Raw genomic sequence first — 16,759 nt, forward strand, 5'->3', positions numbered from 1 at the left:
CCCCCCCCCCCTCTCTCTCTCCCCCCTCTCTCTCCTCTCCTCCTCTCTCTCCCCCCCCCTCTCTCTCTCCCCCTCTCCCTCCCCCTCTCTCGCCCCTCCTTCCTCCAGGATGATCTACTACCTGGACCCCTCGGTGCTGACCGGCCTATCCTGCACTGTCATGCTGCTGTGTCTGTCTGACTACCTGGTGCCTACCCTCGCACCCCGCATCTTCGGATCCAACAAGTGGTGAGAGCCTGGGGGTATATCTGGGGTACAGGGTGGGTGGGTATATCTGGGGTACAGGGTGGGTGGGTATATCTGGGGTACGGGGTGGGTGGGTATATCGGGGGTACGGGGTGGGTGGGTATATCGGGGGTACGGGGTGGGTGGGTATATCGGGGGTACGGGGTGGGTGGGTATATCTGGGGTACGGGGTGGGTGGGTATATCTGGGGTACGGGGTGGGTGTGTATATCGGGGGTACAGGGTGGGTATATCGGGGGTACGGGGTGGGTGGGTATATCTGGGGTACAGGGTGGGTATATCTGGGGTATATCTGGGGTACAGGGTGGGTGGGTATATCGGGGGTACAGGGTGGGTGGGTATATCTGGGGTACAGGGTGGGTATATCTGGGGTATATCTGGGGTACAGGGTGGGTGGGTATATCGGGGGTACAGGGTGGGTGGGTATATCTGGGGTACAGGGTGGGTATATCTAGGGTATAGGGTGGAAGGGGTATATCTAGGGCAGAGGAGTTTGGTATCATTTGTGGGTGAAGGGGTGGGGGTGTCTGCTTAGGGGGGAGGGCAGCAGAACTTTAGGGGTTGTTGGCAGGGAGTAGGGCTTGTTTGTAGGGGTTCTGGGGACGGGACGGTGTGTTTGGGAACATGGTGTGATATTAGTTGAACATGACACCAGCGTACATCTAACGGATCCAGGCAGTGTTGTGTTAAATCACTTGTAATTACAGTTATTAAAGCAGTGCTGATGTACAAATGAGAGAGAGGAGGAAAGTTACCAGCGTTTTCCAGCTCTAATCAACCTCTTGGGTCTGTCCTACAAACTCTCACACGGCTAACATGTACTCCTAGTGTAGTGTGTTGGGCTGTTTCCCAAATAGCACCCTATTCCCCATTTAGTGCGCTACTTTTACCCAGGGCCCAATGGCACCCTATTCCCCATTTAGTGCGCTACTTTTACCCAGGGCCCATAGCGAATAGGGTGCCATTTGGGACGTAGTCTGCGTTTTCTCCCTCACTTTAATTCTTTCTCCCTCGCTTTAATTCTTTCTCCCGCTCTCTTACCCCCCCATCCCCTCTCCTTCAGTGGTTCAGTCGTAACAGGGAACCAGGACCGGATTAAGTGACGTTCTACAGTTAGCGGTGTATCAGGACTGTCTCTGGTCTACACTTAGTGGTGTATCAGGACTGTCTCTGGTCTACAGTTAGTGGTGTGTCAGGACTGTCTCTGGTCTACAGTTAGTGGTGTATCAGGACTGTCTCTGGTCTACAGTTAGTGGTGTATCAGGACTGTCTCTGGTCTGCAGTTAGTGGTGTATCAGGACTGTCTCTGGTCTACAGTTAGTGGTGTATCAGGACTGTCTCTGGTCTACAGTTAGTGGTGTATCAGGACTGTCTCTGGCTCCGGTCTACAGTTAGTGGTGTATCAGGACTGTCTGTGGTCTACAGTTAGTGGTGTATCAGGACTGTCTCCGGTCTACAGTTAGTGGTGTATCAGGACTGTCTCTGGTCTACAGTTAGTGGTGTATCAGGACTGTCTCTGGTCTACAGTTAGTGGTGTATCAGGACTGTCTCTGGTCTACAGTTAGTGATGTATCAGGACTGTCTCTGGTCTACAGTTAGTGGTGTATCAGGACTGTCTCTGGTCTACAGTTAGTGGTGTATCAGGACTGTCTCTGGTCTACAGTTAGTGGTGTATCAGGACTGTCTCTGGCTCCGGTCTGCAGTTAGTGGTGTATCAGGACTGTCTCTGGCTCCGGTCTACAGTTAGTGGTGTATCAGGACTGTCTCTGGCTCCGGTCTACAGTTAGTGGTGTATCAGGACTGTCTCTGGCTCCGGTCTGCAGTTAGTGGTATATCAGGACTGGCTCTGGTCTACACTTAGTGGTGTATCAGGACTGTCTCTGGTCTACAGTTAGTGGTGTATCAGGACTGTCTCTGGTCTACAGTTAGTGGTATATCAGGACTGTCTCTGGCTCCGGTCTACAGTTAGTGGTGTATCAGGACTGTCTCTGGTCTGCAGTTAGTGGTGTATCAGGACTGTCTCTGGTCTACAGTTAGTGGTGTATCAGGACTGTCTCTGGCTCCGGTCTACAGTTAGTGGTGTATCAGGACTGTCTCTGGCTCCGGTCTACAGTTAGTGGTGTATCAGGACTGTCTCTGGCTCCGGTCTACAGTTAGTGGTGTATCAGGACTGTCTCTGGTCTACAGTTAGTGGTGTATCAGGACTGTCTCTGGTCTACAGTTAGTGGTGTATCAGGACTGTCTCCGGTCTACAGTTAGTGGTGTATCAGGACTGTCTCTGGCTCCGGTCTACAGTTAGTGGTGTATCAGGACTGTCTCTGGTCTACAGTTAGTGGTGTATCAGGACTGTCTCTGGTCTACAGTTAGTGGTGTATCAGGACTGTCTCTGGTCTACAGTTAGTGGTATATCAGGACTGTCTCTGGTCTACAGTTAGTGGTGTATCAGGACTGTCTCTGGTCTACAGTTAGTGGTGTATCAGGACTGTCTCTGGTCTACAGTTAGTGGTGTATCAGGACTGTCTCTGGCTCCGGTCTACAGTTAGTGGTGTATCAGGACTGTCTCTGGTCTACAGTTAGTGGTGTATCAGGACTGTCTCCGGTCTACAGTTAGTGGTATATCAGGACTGTCTCTGGCTCCGGTCTACAGTTAGTGGTGTATCAGGACTGTCTCTGGTCTACAGTTAGTGGTGTATCAGGACTGTCTCTGGCTCCGGTCTACAGTTAGTGGTGTATCAGGACTGTCTCTGGCTCCAGTCTGCAGTTAGTGGTGTATCAGGACTGTCTCTGGTCTACACTTAGTGGTGTATCAGGACTGTCTCTGGTCTACAGTTAGTGGTGTATCAGGACTGTCTCCGGTCTACAGTTAGTGGTGTATCAGGACTGTCTCTGGCTCCGGTCTGCAGTTAGTGGTGTATCAGGACTGTCTCTGGTCTACAGTTAGTGATGTATCAGGACTGTCTCTGGCTCCAGTCTACAGTTAGTGGTGTATCAGGACTGTCTCTGGTCTACAGTTAGTGGTGTATCAGGACTGTCTCTGGCTCCGGTCTACAGTTAGTGGTATATCAGGACTGGCTCTGGTCTACACTTAGTGGTGTATCAGGACTGTCTCTGGTCTACAGTTAGTGGTGTATCAGGACTGTCTCTGGCTCCGGTCTACAGTTAGTGGTGTATCAGGACTGTCTCTGGTCTACAGTTAGTGGTGTATCAGGACTGTCTCCGGTCTACAGTTAGTGGTGTATCAGGACTGTCTCTGGCTCCGGTCTGCAGTTAGTGGTGTATCAGGACTGTCTCTGCTCCGGTCTACAGTTAGTGGTGTATCAGGACTGTCTCTGGCTCCGGTCTACAGTTAGTGGTGTATCAGGACTGTCTCTGGTCTACAGTTAGTGGTGTATCAGGACTGTCTCTGGTCTACAGTTAGTGGTGTATCAGGACTGTCTCTGGCTCCGGTCTACAGTTAGTGGTGTATCAGGACTGTCTCTGGCTCCGGTCTGCAGTTAGTGGTGTATCAGGACTGGCTCTGGTCTACACTTAGTGGTGTATCAGGACTGTCTCTGGCTCTGGTCTACAGTTAGTGGTGTATCAGGACTGTCTCTGGTCTACACTTAGTGGTGTATCAGGACTGTCTCTGGCTCCGGTCTGCAGTTAGTGGTATATCAGGACTGTCTCTGGTCTGCAGTTAGTGGTGTATCAGGACTGTCTCTGGTCTACAGTTAGTGGTGTATCAGGACTGTCTCTGGCTCCGGTCTGCAGTTAGTGGTATATCAGGACTGGCTCTGGTCTACACTTAGTGGTGTATCAGGACTGTCTCTGGTCTACAGTTAGTGGTGTATCAGGACTGTCTCTGGCTCCGGTCTGCAGTTAGTGGTGTATCAGGACTGGCTCTGGTCTACACTTAGTGGTGTATCAGGACTGTCTCTGGTCTACAGTTAGTGATGTATCAGGACTGTCTCTGGTCTACAGTTAGTGGTGTATCAGGACTGTCTCTGGTCTGCAGTTAGTGGTGTATCAGGACTGTCTCTGGCTCCGGTCTGCAGTTAGTGGTGTATCAGGACTGTCTCTGGTCTACAGTTAGTGGTGTATCAGGACTGTCTCTGGCTCCGGTCTACAGTTAGTGGTGTATCAGGACTGGCTCTGGTCTACACTTAGTGGTGTATCAGGACTGTCTCTGGTCTACAGTTAGTGGTGTATCAGGACTGTCTCTGGTCTACAGTTAGTGGTGTATCAGGACTGTCTCTGGTCTACAGTTAGTGGTGTATCAGGACTGTCTCTGGCTCCGGTCTACAGTTAGTGGTGTATCAGGACTGTCTCTGGCTCCGGTCTACAGTTAGTGGTGTATCAGGACTGTCTCTGGCTCCGGTCTGCAGTTAGTGGTATATCAGGACTGGCTCTGGTCTACACTTAGTGGTGTATCAGGACTGTCTCTGGTCTACAGTTAGTGGTGTATCAGGACTGTCTCTGGCTCCGGTCTACAGTTAGTGGTGTATCAGGACTGTCTGTGGTCTACAGTTAGTGGTGTATCAGGACTGTTTCCGGTCTACAGTTAGTGGTGTATCAGGACTGTCTCCGGTCTACAGTTAGTGGTGTATCAGGACTGTCTCTGGTCTACAGTTAGTGGTGTATCAGGACTGTCTCTGGTCTACAGTTAGTGGTGTATCAGGACTGTCTCTGGTCTACAGTTAGTGGTGTATCAGGACTGTCTCTGGTCTACAGTTAGTGGTGTATCAGGACTGTCTCTGGTCTACAGTTAGTGGTGTATCAGGACTGTCTCTGGTCTACAGTTAGTGGTGTATCAGGACTGTCTCTGGCTCCGGTCTGCAGTTAGTGGTGTATCAGGACTGTCTCTGGCTCCGGTCTACAGTTAGTGGTGTATCAGGACTGTCTCTGGCTCCGGTCTACAGTTAGTGGTGTATCAGGACTGTCTCTGGCTCCGGTCTGCAGTTAGTGGTATATCAGGACTGGCTCTGGTCTACACTTAGTGGTGTATCAGGACTGTCTCTGGTCTACAGTTAGTGGTGTATCAGGACTGTCTCTGGCTCCGGTCTACAGTTAGTGGTGTATCAGGACTGTCTCTGGCTCCGGTCTACAGTTAGTGGTGTATCAGGACTGTCTCTGGTCTACAGTTAGTGGTGTATCAGGACTGTCTCTGGTCTACAGTTAGTGGTGTATCAGGACTGTCTCCGGTCTACAGTTAGTGGTGTATCAGGACTGTCTCTGGCTCCGGTCTACAGTTAGTGGTGTATCAGGACTGTCTCTGGTCTACAGTTAGTGGTGTATCAGGACTGTCTCCGGTCTACAGTTAGTGGTGTATCAGGACTGTCTCTGGTCTACAGTTAGTGGTGTATCAGGACTGTCTCTGGTCTACAGTTAGTGGTATATCAGGACTGTCTCTGGTCTACAGTTAGTGGTGTATCAGGACTGTCTCTGGTCTACAGTTAGTGGTGTATCAGGACTGTCTCTGGCTCCGGTCTACAGTTAGTGGTGTATCAGGACTGTCTCTGGCTCCGGTCTACAGTTAGTGGTGTATCAGGACTGTCTCTGGTCTACAGTTAGTGGTGTATCAGGACTGTCTCCGGTCTACAGTTAGTGGTGTATCAGGACTGTCTCTGGCTCCGGTCTACAGTTAGTGGTGTATCAGGACTGTCTCTGGTCTACAGTTAGTGGTGTATCAGGACTGTCTCCGGTCTACAGTTAGTGGTATATCAGGACTGTCTCTGGCTCCGGTCTACAGTTAGTGGTGTATCAGGACTGTCTCTGGTCTACAGTTAGTGGTGTATCAGGACTGTCTCTGGCTCCGGTCTACAGTTAGTGGTGTATCAGGACTGTCTCTGGCTCCAGTCTGCAGTTAGTGGTGTATCAGGACTGTCTCTGGTCTACACTTAGTGGTGTATCAGGACTGTCTCTGGTCTACAGTTAGTGGTGTATCAGGACTGTCTCCGGTCTACAGTTAGTGGTGTATCAGGACTGTCTCTGGCTCCGGTCTGCAGTTAGTGGTGTATCAGGACTGTCTCTGGTCTACAGTTAGTGATGTATCAGGACTGTCTCTGGCTCCAGTCTACAGTTAGTGGTGTATCAGGACTGTCTCTGGTCTACAGTTAGTGGTGTATCAGGACTGTCTCTGGCTCCGGTCTACAGTTAGTGGTATATCAGGACTGGCTCTGGTCTACACTTAGTGGTGTATCAGGACTGTCTCTGGTCTACAGTTAGTGGTGTATCAGGACTGTCTCTGGCTCCGGTCTACAGTTAGTGGTGTATCAGGACTGTCTCTGGTCTACAGTTAGTGGTGTATCAGGACTGTCTCCGGTCTACAGTTAGTGGTGTATCAGGACTGTCTCTGGCTCCGGTCTGCAGTTAGTGGTGTATCAGGACTGTCTCTGGCTCCGGTCTACAGTTAGTGGTGTATCAGGACTGTCTCTGGCTCCGGTCTACAGTTAGTGGTGTATCAGGACTGTCTCTGGTCTACAGTTAGTGGTGTATCAGGACTGTCTCTGGTCTACAGTTAGTGGTGTATCAGGACTGTCTCTGGCTCCGGTCTACAGTTAGTGGTGTATCAGGACTGTCTCTGGCTCCGGTCTGCAGTTAGTGGTGTATCAGGACTGGCTCTGGTCTACACTTAGTGGTGTATCAGGACTGTCTCTGGCTCTGGTCTACAGTTAGTGGTGTATCAGGACTGTCTCTGGTCTACACTTAGTGGTGTATCAGGACTGTCTCTGGCTCCGGTCTGCAGTTAGTGGTATATCAGGACTGTCTCTGGTCTGCAGTTAGTGGTGTATCAGGACTGTCTCTGGTCTACAGTTAGTGGTGTATCAGGACTGTCTCTGGCTCCGGTCTGCAGTTAGTGGTATATCAGGACTGGCTCTGGTCTACACTTAGTGGTGTATCAGGACTGTCTCTGGTCTACAGTTAGTGGTGTATCAGGACTGTCTCTGGCTCCGGTCTGCAGTTAGTGGTGTATCAGGACTGGCTCTGGTCTACACTTAGTGGTGTATCAGGACTGTCTCTGGTCTACAGTTAGTGATGTATCAGGACTGTCTCTGGTCTACAGTTAGTGGTGTATCAGGACTGTCTCTGGTCTGCAGTTAGTGGTGTATCAGGACTGTCTCTGGCTCCGGTCTGCAGTTAGTGGTGTATCAGGACTGTCTCTGGTCTACAGTTAGTGGTGTATCAGGACTGTCTCTGGCTCCGGTCTACAGTTAGTGGTGTATCAGGACTGTCTCTGGCTCCGGTCTACAGTTAGTGGTGTATCAGGACTGTCTCTGGTCTACAGTTAGTGGTGTATCAGGACTGTCTCCGGTCTACAGTTAGTGGTGTATCAGGACTGTCTCTGGCTCCGGTCTACAGTTAGTGGTGTATCAGGACTGTCTCTGGTCTACAGTTAGTGGTGTATCAGGACTGTCTCCGGTCTACAGTTAGTGGTATATCAGGACTGTCTCTGGCTCCGGTCTACAGTTAGTGGTGTATCAGGACTGTCTCTGGTCTACAGTTAGTGGTGTATCAGGACTGTCTCTGGCTCCGGTCTACAGTTAGTGGTGTATCAGGACTGTCTCTGGCTCCAGTCTGCAGTTAGTGGTGTATCAGGACTGTCTCTGGTCTACACTTAGTGGTGTATCAGGACTGTCTCTGGTCTACAGTTAGTGGTGTATCAGGACTGTCTCCGGTCTACAGTTAGTGATGTATCAGGACTGTCTCTGGCTCCAGTCTACAGTTAGTGGTGTATCAGGACTGTCTCTGGCTCCGGTCTGCAGTTAGTGGTGTATCAGGACTGTCTCTGGTCTACAGTTAGTGATGTATCAGGACTGTCTCTGGCTCCAGTCTACAGTTAGTGGTGTATCAGGACTGTCTCTGGTCTACAGTTAGTGGTGTATCAGGACTGTCTCTGGCTCCGGTCTACAGTTAGTGGTATATCAGGACTGGCTCTGGTCTACACTTAGTGGTGTATCAGGACTGTCTCTGGTCTACAGTTAGTGGTGTATCAGGACTGTCTCTGGCTCCGGTCTACAGTTAGTGGTGTATCAGGACTGTCTCTGGTCTACAGTTAGTGGTGTATCAGGACTGTCTCTGGTCTACAGTTAGTGGTGTATCAGGACTGTCTCTGGTCTACAGTTAGTGGTGTATCAGGACTGTCTCTGGTCTACAGTTAGTGGTGTATCAGGACTGTCTCTGGCTCCGGTCTACAGTTAGTGGTGTATCAGGACTGTCTCTGGCTCCGGTCTACAGTTAGTGGTGTATCAGGACTGTCTCTGGCTCCGGTCTGCAGTTAGTGGTATATCAGGACTGGCTCTGGTCTACACTTAGTGGTGTATCAGGACTGTCTCTGGTCTACAGTTAGTGGTGTATCAGGACTGTCTCTGGCTCCGGTCTGCAGTTAGTGGTATATCAGGACTGGCTCTGGTCTACACTTAGAGGTATGTCTATGTAGCCCATTAGAGGATTTAGAGGTATATCTATGTAGCCCATTAGAGGATTTAGAGGTATATCTATGTAGCCCATTAGAGGATTTAGAGGTATGTCTATGTAGCCCATTAGAGGATTTAGAGGTATGTCTATGTAGCCCATTAGAGGATTTAGAGGTATGTCTATGTAGCCCATTAGAGGATTTAGAGGTATGTCTATGTAGCCCATTAGAGGATTTAGAGGTATGTCTATGTAGCCCATTAGAGGATTTAGAGGTATGTCTATGTAGCCCATTAGAGGATTTAGAGGTATATCTATGTAGCCCATTAGAGGATTTAGAGGTATGTCTATGTAGCCCATTAGAGGATTTAGAGGTATGTCTATGTAGCCCATTAGAGGATTTAGAGGTATGTCTATGTAGCCCATTAGAGGATTTAGAGGTATATCTATGTAGCCCATTAGAGGATTTAGAGGTATGTCTATGTAGCCCATTAGAGGATTTAGAGGTATATCTATGTAGCCCATTAGAGGATTTAGAGGTATGTCTATGTAGCCCATTAGAGGATTTAGAGGTATGTCTATGTAGCCCATTAGAGGATTTAGAGGTATGTCTATGTAGCCCATTAGAGGATTTAGAGGTATGTCTATGTAGCCCATTAGAGGATTTAGAGGTATGTCTATGTAGCCCATTAGAGGATTTAGAGGTATATCTATGTAGCCCATTAGAGGATTTAGAGGTATATCTATGTAGCCCATTAGAGGATTTAGAGGTATATCTATGTAGCCCATTAGAGGATTTAGAGGTATGTCTATGTAGCCCATTAGAGAGATGGATTTAGAGCCGGGTTTGCAGACGCATGCATGCATACACACACACACTTACTCAGAGGACCTGCATAAATACAAGCCCTACACACACACACTGGGTCTATTTCAGTGTCTGGCAGTGAGTCCTGCTGGTTCATAAGCCCATGTTCTGACCTGAGCCTGAAATAGGTAGTTGTGGCTCAGCAGAAATGAAGGGCACTTCCCAACTGCCTTATCGATGGGCCCATATGATATCTGATAGACTCATCTCATTCTACTGAGCTGGTTCTGATCAAGGGTTCCTGCTCAGATGGATGGAGAGATATAGAGATAGCTGTTGACTGAATAAAACCACTGGTCTGGGATATAATGGTAATAATATCACTCCTCCTCCTTCCTCTCCCTCTTTTCCTTCTCTCCTCCCTCCCTCCCTCTTTTCCTTCTCTCTCCTCCCCTCCCTTCTCCTCCGTCTCTCTCCTCCCCTCCCTTCTCCTCCGTCTCTCTCCTCCCCTCCCTTCTCCTCCGTCTCTCTCCTCCCCTCCCTTCTCCTCCGTCTCTCTCCTCCCCTCCCTTCTCCTCCGTCTCTCTCCTCCCCTCCCTTCTCCTCCGTCTCTCTCCTCCCTCCCTCCCTCTTTTCCTTCTCTCTCCTCCCCTCCCTTCTCCTCCGTCTCTCTCCTCCCCTCCCTTCTCCTCCTTCTCTCTCCTCCCCTCCCTTCTCCTCCGTCTCTCTCCTCCCCTCCCTTCTCCTCCGTCTCTCTCCTCCCTCCCTCCCTCCCTCTTTTCCTTCTCTCTCCTCCCCTCCCTTCTCCTCCGTCTCTCTCCTCCCCTCCCTTCTCCTCCGTCTCTCTCCTCCCCTCCCTTCTCCTCCGTCTCTCTCCTCCCCTCCCTTCTCCTCCGTCTCTCTCCTCCCCTCCCTTCTCCTCCGTCTCTCTCCTCCCCTCCCTTCTCCTCCGTCTCTCTCCTCCCCTCCCTTCTCCTCCGTCTCTCTCCTCCCCTCCCTTCTCCTCCGTCTCTCTCCTCCCCTCCCTTCTTCTCCGTCTCTCTCCTCCCCTCCCTTCTCCTCCGTCTCTCTCCTCCCCTCCCTTCTCCTCCGTCTCTCTCCTCCCCTCCCTTCTCCTCCGTCTCTCTCCTCCCCTCCCTTCTTCTCCTCCGTCTCTCTCCTCCCCTCCCTTCTCCTCCGTCTCTCTCCTCCCCTCCCTTCTCCTCCGTCTCTCTCCTCCCCTCCCTTCTCCTCCGTCTCTCTCCTCCCCTCCCTTCTCCTCCTTCTCTCTCCCCTCCCTTCTCCTCCGTCTCTCTCCTCCCTTCTTCTCCTCCGTCTCTCTCCTCCCCTCCCTTCTCCTCCTTCTCTCTCCCCTCCCTTCTCCTCCTTCTCTTTCTCCTCCCCTCCCTTCTCCTCCTTCTCTCTCCTCTCTTTCTCCTCCCTCTCTTTCTCCTCCCTCTCTCCAGGTCTTCAGAGCAGCAGCAGCGTTTCCATGAGATCTGTGGTAACCTGGTGAAGACTCAGCGTCGCATCCTGGGCTGGTGGAAAAGACTCTTCTCACTCAAGGAGGAGAAACCCAAGATGGTACACACACACACCACACACACACACCGAGACCCACTGTTTTAGAACAGGGTCTCGTCTGTCGTCTGTTATGGAACGGGGGCCTGTCGTCTGTTTTGGAACGGGGAAGTGATGTCACTTCCGGTTGTCTTCCCACAGTACTTTGCGTCGGTGATCAGCAGTCTGGTGGCGGTGGCCTGGATGGGACAGCAAGTCCACAACCTCTTCCTCACCTACCTGATTGGTACGTACCAACACCTGTCTACCTGCCTGTACCTGTACCCTACCTCCCTACCTACTTACCTACATGCACCCTACCTACCTTTATCTACATGTACACTACTCACCTGTACCCTACCTCCCTACCTACTTACTTACTTACCTACATGCACCCTACCTACCTACCTTATCTACATGTACACTCATAACCAACCTGTACACTACCTACCTACCTGTACCCTACCGCTCTACCTGTTCCCTACCACCCTACCTACCTACCTGTACCCAACCGACCTACCTACCTACCTGTACCCTACCAACCTACCTACCTGTACATTACTGACCTACCTACCTACCTGTACCCTACCAACCTACCTACCTACCTGTACATTACTGACTGACCGACCTACCTACCTGTACCCTACCAACCTACCTACCTACCTGTATATTACTGACCGACCTACCTACCTGTACCCTACCAACCTACCTACCTACCTGTACCCTACCAACCTATCTACCTACTTGTACATTACTGACCTACCTACCTACCTACCTGTGACCTACCTACCTACCTGTACCCTACCAACCCACCTACCTACTTGTACATTACTGACCGACCTATCTACCTGTACCCTACCAACCTACCTACCTACTTGTACATTACTGACCAACCTACCTCCTCTTACCCTACCGACCGACCTACAGTGCCTGTACCCTACCTACAGTGCCTGTACCCTACCTACAGTGCCTGTACCCTACCGACCCATCTGTAGCCTACCGACGTGCCTGTATTCACATCCTTTGACTGGATTAAAATGGACTAAATTGAGATTTTGTGTCTCTGATCTACACACCATACTCCATAATGTCAGTGGAATTAAGTTAATATATATATTTTTTGTACTAATTAATAACTGTTCAACCCCATTGTTATTGCAAGCCTAAATAAGTTCAGAAGTAAAAATGTCCTTAACCAGTCACATAATAAATTGCATGGACTCGCTCTGTGGGCAGTAACAGTGTTTTAAGATGATTTTTAGAATGACTACCTCATCTATTACATACAGTTTATCTGTCAGGTCCCTCAGTCAAACACCGGTTCAACCACAAGGACCAGGGAGGTTTTCCAATACCTCTCAAAGAATGCACCTATTGGTAGATGGGTAAAAACAACAAAAAAGCAGTAATTGAATGTCCCTTTCTGAGCATGGTGAACTTATTAATTACACTTCGGATGGCGTATCAGTACACCTAGCCACTACAAAGATACAGGCGTCCTTCAGGCAACTCAGTTGCCGGAGAGGAAGGAAACCGCTCAGGGAATTCACAGTGGTGATTTTAAAACCATTAGTTTAATGGCTGTGATAGGAGAAAACTGACCTAAACGACAGAGTGAAAAGGAAGCCTGTACAGAGTAAAAAAATATTCCATAACATGCATCCTGTTCACAACAATCCACTAAAGTAATACTGCAAAAAATGGGTCAAATCAATTCACTTTTTGTCCTGAATATGCAGTTTAATGCTTGGGTCAAACTGAATGGAGCTAAGTACAGGCATAATCCTAGAGGAAAACCTGGTTCAGTCTGCTTTCTCCAGATACTGGGAGATGAATTCACTTTTCAGCAGGACAATAACCTAAAACACAAGGCCAAATCTACACTTTATAAGAAGACATTGAATGTTCCTGAGTGGCAGTTTTGACTTAAATCTGCTTGACAATCTTTGGCAATACTTGAAATGTTTGCCTAGTAATGATAAACAACCAATTTGACAGAGCTTGAAGAATTTTGAAAATAATTGTGCAAATATTGTACAATCCAGGTGTGTAAAGCTCTTAGAGACTCACCCAGAAAGACTCACAGCTGTAATCACTGCCAAAGATTATTAACATCTATTGACTCAGGGTTGTGAATACTTATGCAAATGAGATGTATGTATTTAATTTTATACATTTACAATCATTTCTAAAAACATGTTTTTACTTTATCATGATAGGATATTATGTGTAGATACAACACAACAAAATGTGAAATAAGTCAAGGGGAAAGAATACAGTCTGAAGACATTGTACCTACATGTACTAAACCAACCTGGGCTAATGGCTAACTCAGCCAACCTGTACTAAACCAACCTGGGCTAATGGCTAACTCAGCCAACCTGTACTAAACCAACCTGGGCTAATGGCTAACTCAGCCAACCTGTACTAAACCAACCTGGGCTAATGGCTAACTCAGCCAACCTGTACTAAACCAACCTGGGCTAATGGCTAACTCAGCCAACCTGTACTAAACCAACCTGGGCTAATGGCTAACTCAGCCAACCTGTACTAAACCAACCTGGGCTAATGGCTAACTCAGCCAACATGTACTAAACCAACCTGGGCTAATGGCTAACTCAGCCAACCTGTACTAAACCAACCTGGGCTAATGGCTAACTCAGCCAACCTGTACTAAACCAACCTGGGCTAATGGCTAACTCAGCCAACCTGTACTAAACCAACCTGGGCTAATGGCTAACTCAGCCAACCTGGGCTAATGGCTAACTCAGCCAACCTGTACTAAACCAACCTGGGCTAATGGCTAACTCAGCCAACCTGTACTAAACCAACCTGGGCTAATGGCTAACTCAGCCAACCTGTACTAAACCAACCTGGGCTAATGGCTAACTCGGCCAACCTGTACTAAACCAACCTGGGCTAATGGCTAACTCAGCCAACCTGTACTAAACCAACCTGGGCTAATGGCTAACTCAGCCAACCTGTACTAAACCAACCTGGGCTAATGGCTAACTCAGCCAACCTGTACTAAACCAACCTGGGCTAATGGCTAACTCAGCCAACCTGTACTAAACCAACCTGGGCTAATGGCTAACTCAGCCAACCTGTACTAAACCAACCTGGGCTAATGGCTAACTCAGCCAACCTGTACTAAACCAACCTGGGCTAATGGCTAACTCAGCCAACCTGTACTAAACCAATCTGGGCTAATGGCTAACTCAGCCAACCTGTACTAAACCAATCTGGGCTAATGGCTAACTCAGCCAAAAAGTTCCACGACTGTAGTTTACTCATTGCTACATTATTTGACAAAGTACTGATGTTCTTCTGAGTTCAGACAATCAGGTTAATACAAGCAGTAGTATTTAGGTCCAATCAGGTAGCCTAGTGGTTAGAGCGTTGCACTAGTAACTGAAAGGTTGCTAGATCGAATCCCTGAACTGACGAGGTAATAATCTGTTGTTCTGCCCTTGAACAAGGCAGTTAACCCGCTGTTCCCCGGTAGGCCGTCATTGTAAATATGAATTAGTTGTTAACTGACTTGCCTTGTTAAATAAAGGTTAAATGAATACATACTATCAGTAGTATTCTGGTGTGTGACGTTGTAGCTGCTCTCTTCTGCTTTCTTCTGTTGCTATAGTAATGATTATAGTGACAGTTAAACCAGCTGACACCACTAGAGAAGTGACCACATAGGAAGGATGTACAAAGGTTGACAGTAACGGAAGTCCTTTGCCATGTCCCAAATGGCACCCTATTCTCTCTAGGGCTCTGGTCATGGTATATAGGGCTCTGGTCAAAAGTAGTGCACTACATGGGGAATAGGGTGTCATTTGGGATACACACACTGTCAGTTTATGGATGTTTCCCAACACAAGTCAAATACTGACTCAAATGTTACTTGGTTTAAACATAAATGTCTTTGCATACCAGGCCAGCACAAGTATTGATTGGCACCTTATTCTCACTATATAGTGTACTACTTTTGACCAGGGTCTATAGGGGTAGTGCACTATATAGGGAATAGGGTGCCATTTCAGACTGTGACCCAGCATTAGCTATATATTCCAAACATCACCGGAGACTTTGTCTAATTGGTGGTCTGACTGCATAGCTGTAACAGACAAGCACAAGGCCCCATAGCCAGCTGACAGCTGTTCAGTAGTCATCCTCCAACTGTAAAATACCACTTAGAGAAAGGGTTATATATCATAGCATCAGTCCCCATTAGGGGAACCCCATAGGGTTCTGGTCAAAAGTAGTGCACTACATAGGGAATAGGGTGCCCTTTGGGAGGCAGACCTAGTCTCTTTACCCAGTTCACCAAACAAACTCTCCTACAGAATCCTGACTTGTTTAAATGTGGTGAGACATTGTTCCACTAAACATGGAGTAGATTGTTTAATAGACCCGTTAGGAACCAAACTGCACAGTGGGGGAGGGACTAACCTGAGCTTGTCCAATAAGAGAGGCTCGTTTTGCTACAGTATGCACTAATGAAAACAGCCCTTCTTTAAGCAGTATGCTGTTTAGTTTGGTCCTCCTTGCTCAGGGAATAATGTTGTTGACTGTCATATTACTGCCAGTTAAACAGCTCTGACTGGTCGGCTGCTCCCACCAAAACAGATATTATTGGGACACTCATGGCCACATGACATGTACAGTTTAAGTCGGAAGTTTACATACACTTAGGATGGAGTCATTAACTCGTTTTTCAATCAGTCCACAAATTTCTTGTTAACAAATTATAGTTTTGACAAGTCGGTTAGGACATCTACTTTGTGCATGACAAGTAATTTTTCAAAAAATTGTTTACAGACAGATTATTTCACTTATAATTCACTGTATCACAATTCCAGTGGGTTAGAAGTTTACATACACTAAGTTGACTGTGCCTTTAAACAGCTTGGAAAATTCCAGAAAATGATGTCATGGCTTTAGAAGCTTCTGATAGACTAATTGACATTTGAGTCAATTGGAGGTGTACCTGTGGATGTATTTCAAGGCCTACCTTCAAACTCGGTGCCTCTTTGCTTGACATCATGGGAAAATCAAAATAAATAAGCCAAGACCTCAGAAAAAAAATTGTAGACCTCCAAGTCTGGTTCATCCTTGGGAGCAATTTCCAAACGCCTGAAGGTACCACGTTCATCTGTACAAACAATAGTACGCAAGTATAAACACCATGAGACCACGCATCCGTCATACCGCTCAGGAAGGAGACGCGTTCTGTCTCCTAGAGATGAACCTACTTTGGTGCGAAAAGTGCAAATCAATCCCAGAACAGCAAAGGACCTTGTGCAGATGCTGGAGGTAAAATGAGTCCTATATCAACATAAGCTGAAAGGCCGCTCAGCAAAGAAGAAGCCACTGCTCCAAAACCACCATTAAAAGAAAGCCATGGGGAGAAAGATCATACTTTTCTGGAGAAATGTCCTCTGGTCTGATGAAACAAAAATAGAACTGTTTGGCCATAATGACCATTGTTATGTTTGGAAGAAAAAGGGGGAGGCTTGCAAGCCAAATAACACCATCCCAACCGTGAAGCACGGGGGTGGCAGCATCATGTTGTGGGGGTGCTTTGCTCCAGGAGGGACTGGTGCACTTCAAAAAATGGATGGCATCATGAGGAAGGAAAATTATGTGGATATATTGAAGCAACATCTTAAGACATCAGTCAGGAAGTTAAAGCTTGGTCGCAAATGGGTCTTCCAAATGGACAATGACCCCAAGCATACTTCCAAAGTTGTGGAAAAACGGCTTAAGGACATCAAAG

The 16,759-nt window shown here is 48.1% G+C and overlaps 1 protein-coding gene across 1 annotated transcript in view; it reads left to right on the forward strand.

Moving 5' to 3' along the window:
• Nucleotides 1–16,759, forward strand: part of arl6ip1 (ARL6 interacting reticulophagy regulator 1) — a 65,957-nt gene that overhangs the window by 43,239 nt on the left and 5,959 nt on the right. Inside the window, exons 3-5 of the mRNA NM_001146645.2 lie at nt 109–228; nt 10,890–11,007; nt 11,146–11,230. Coding sequence (NP_001140117.1) covers nt 109–228; nt 10,890–11,007; nt 11,146–11,230 — 323 coding nt within the window. The remainder of the gene's footprint in view (nt 1–108; nt 229–10,889; nt 11,008–11,145; nt 11,231–16,759) is intronic.

The sequence above is a fragment of the Salmo salar genome, chromosome 03 (genome assembly GCF_965601325.2).
Source record: "Salmo salar chromosome 03, fSalSal1, whole genome shotgun sequence".
Lineage (NCBI taxonomy): Eukaryota > Metazoa > Chordata > Actinopteri > Salmoniformes > Salmonidae > Salmo > Salmo salar.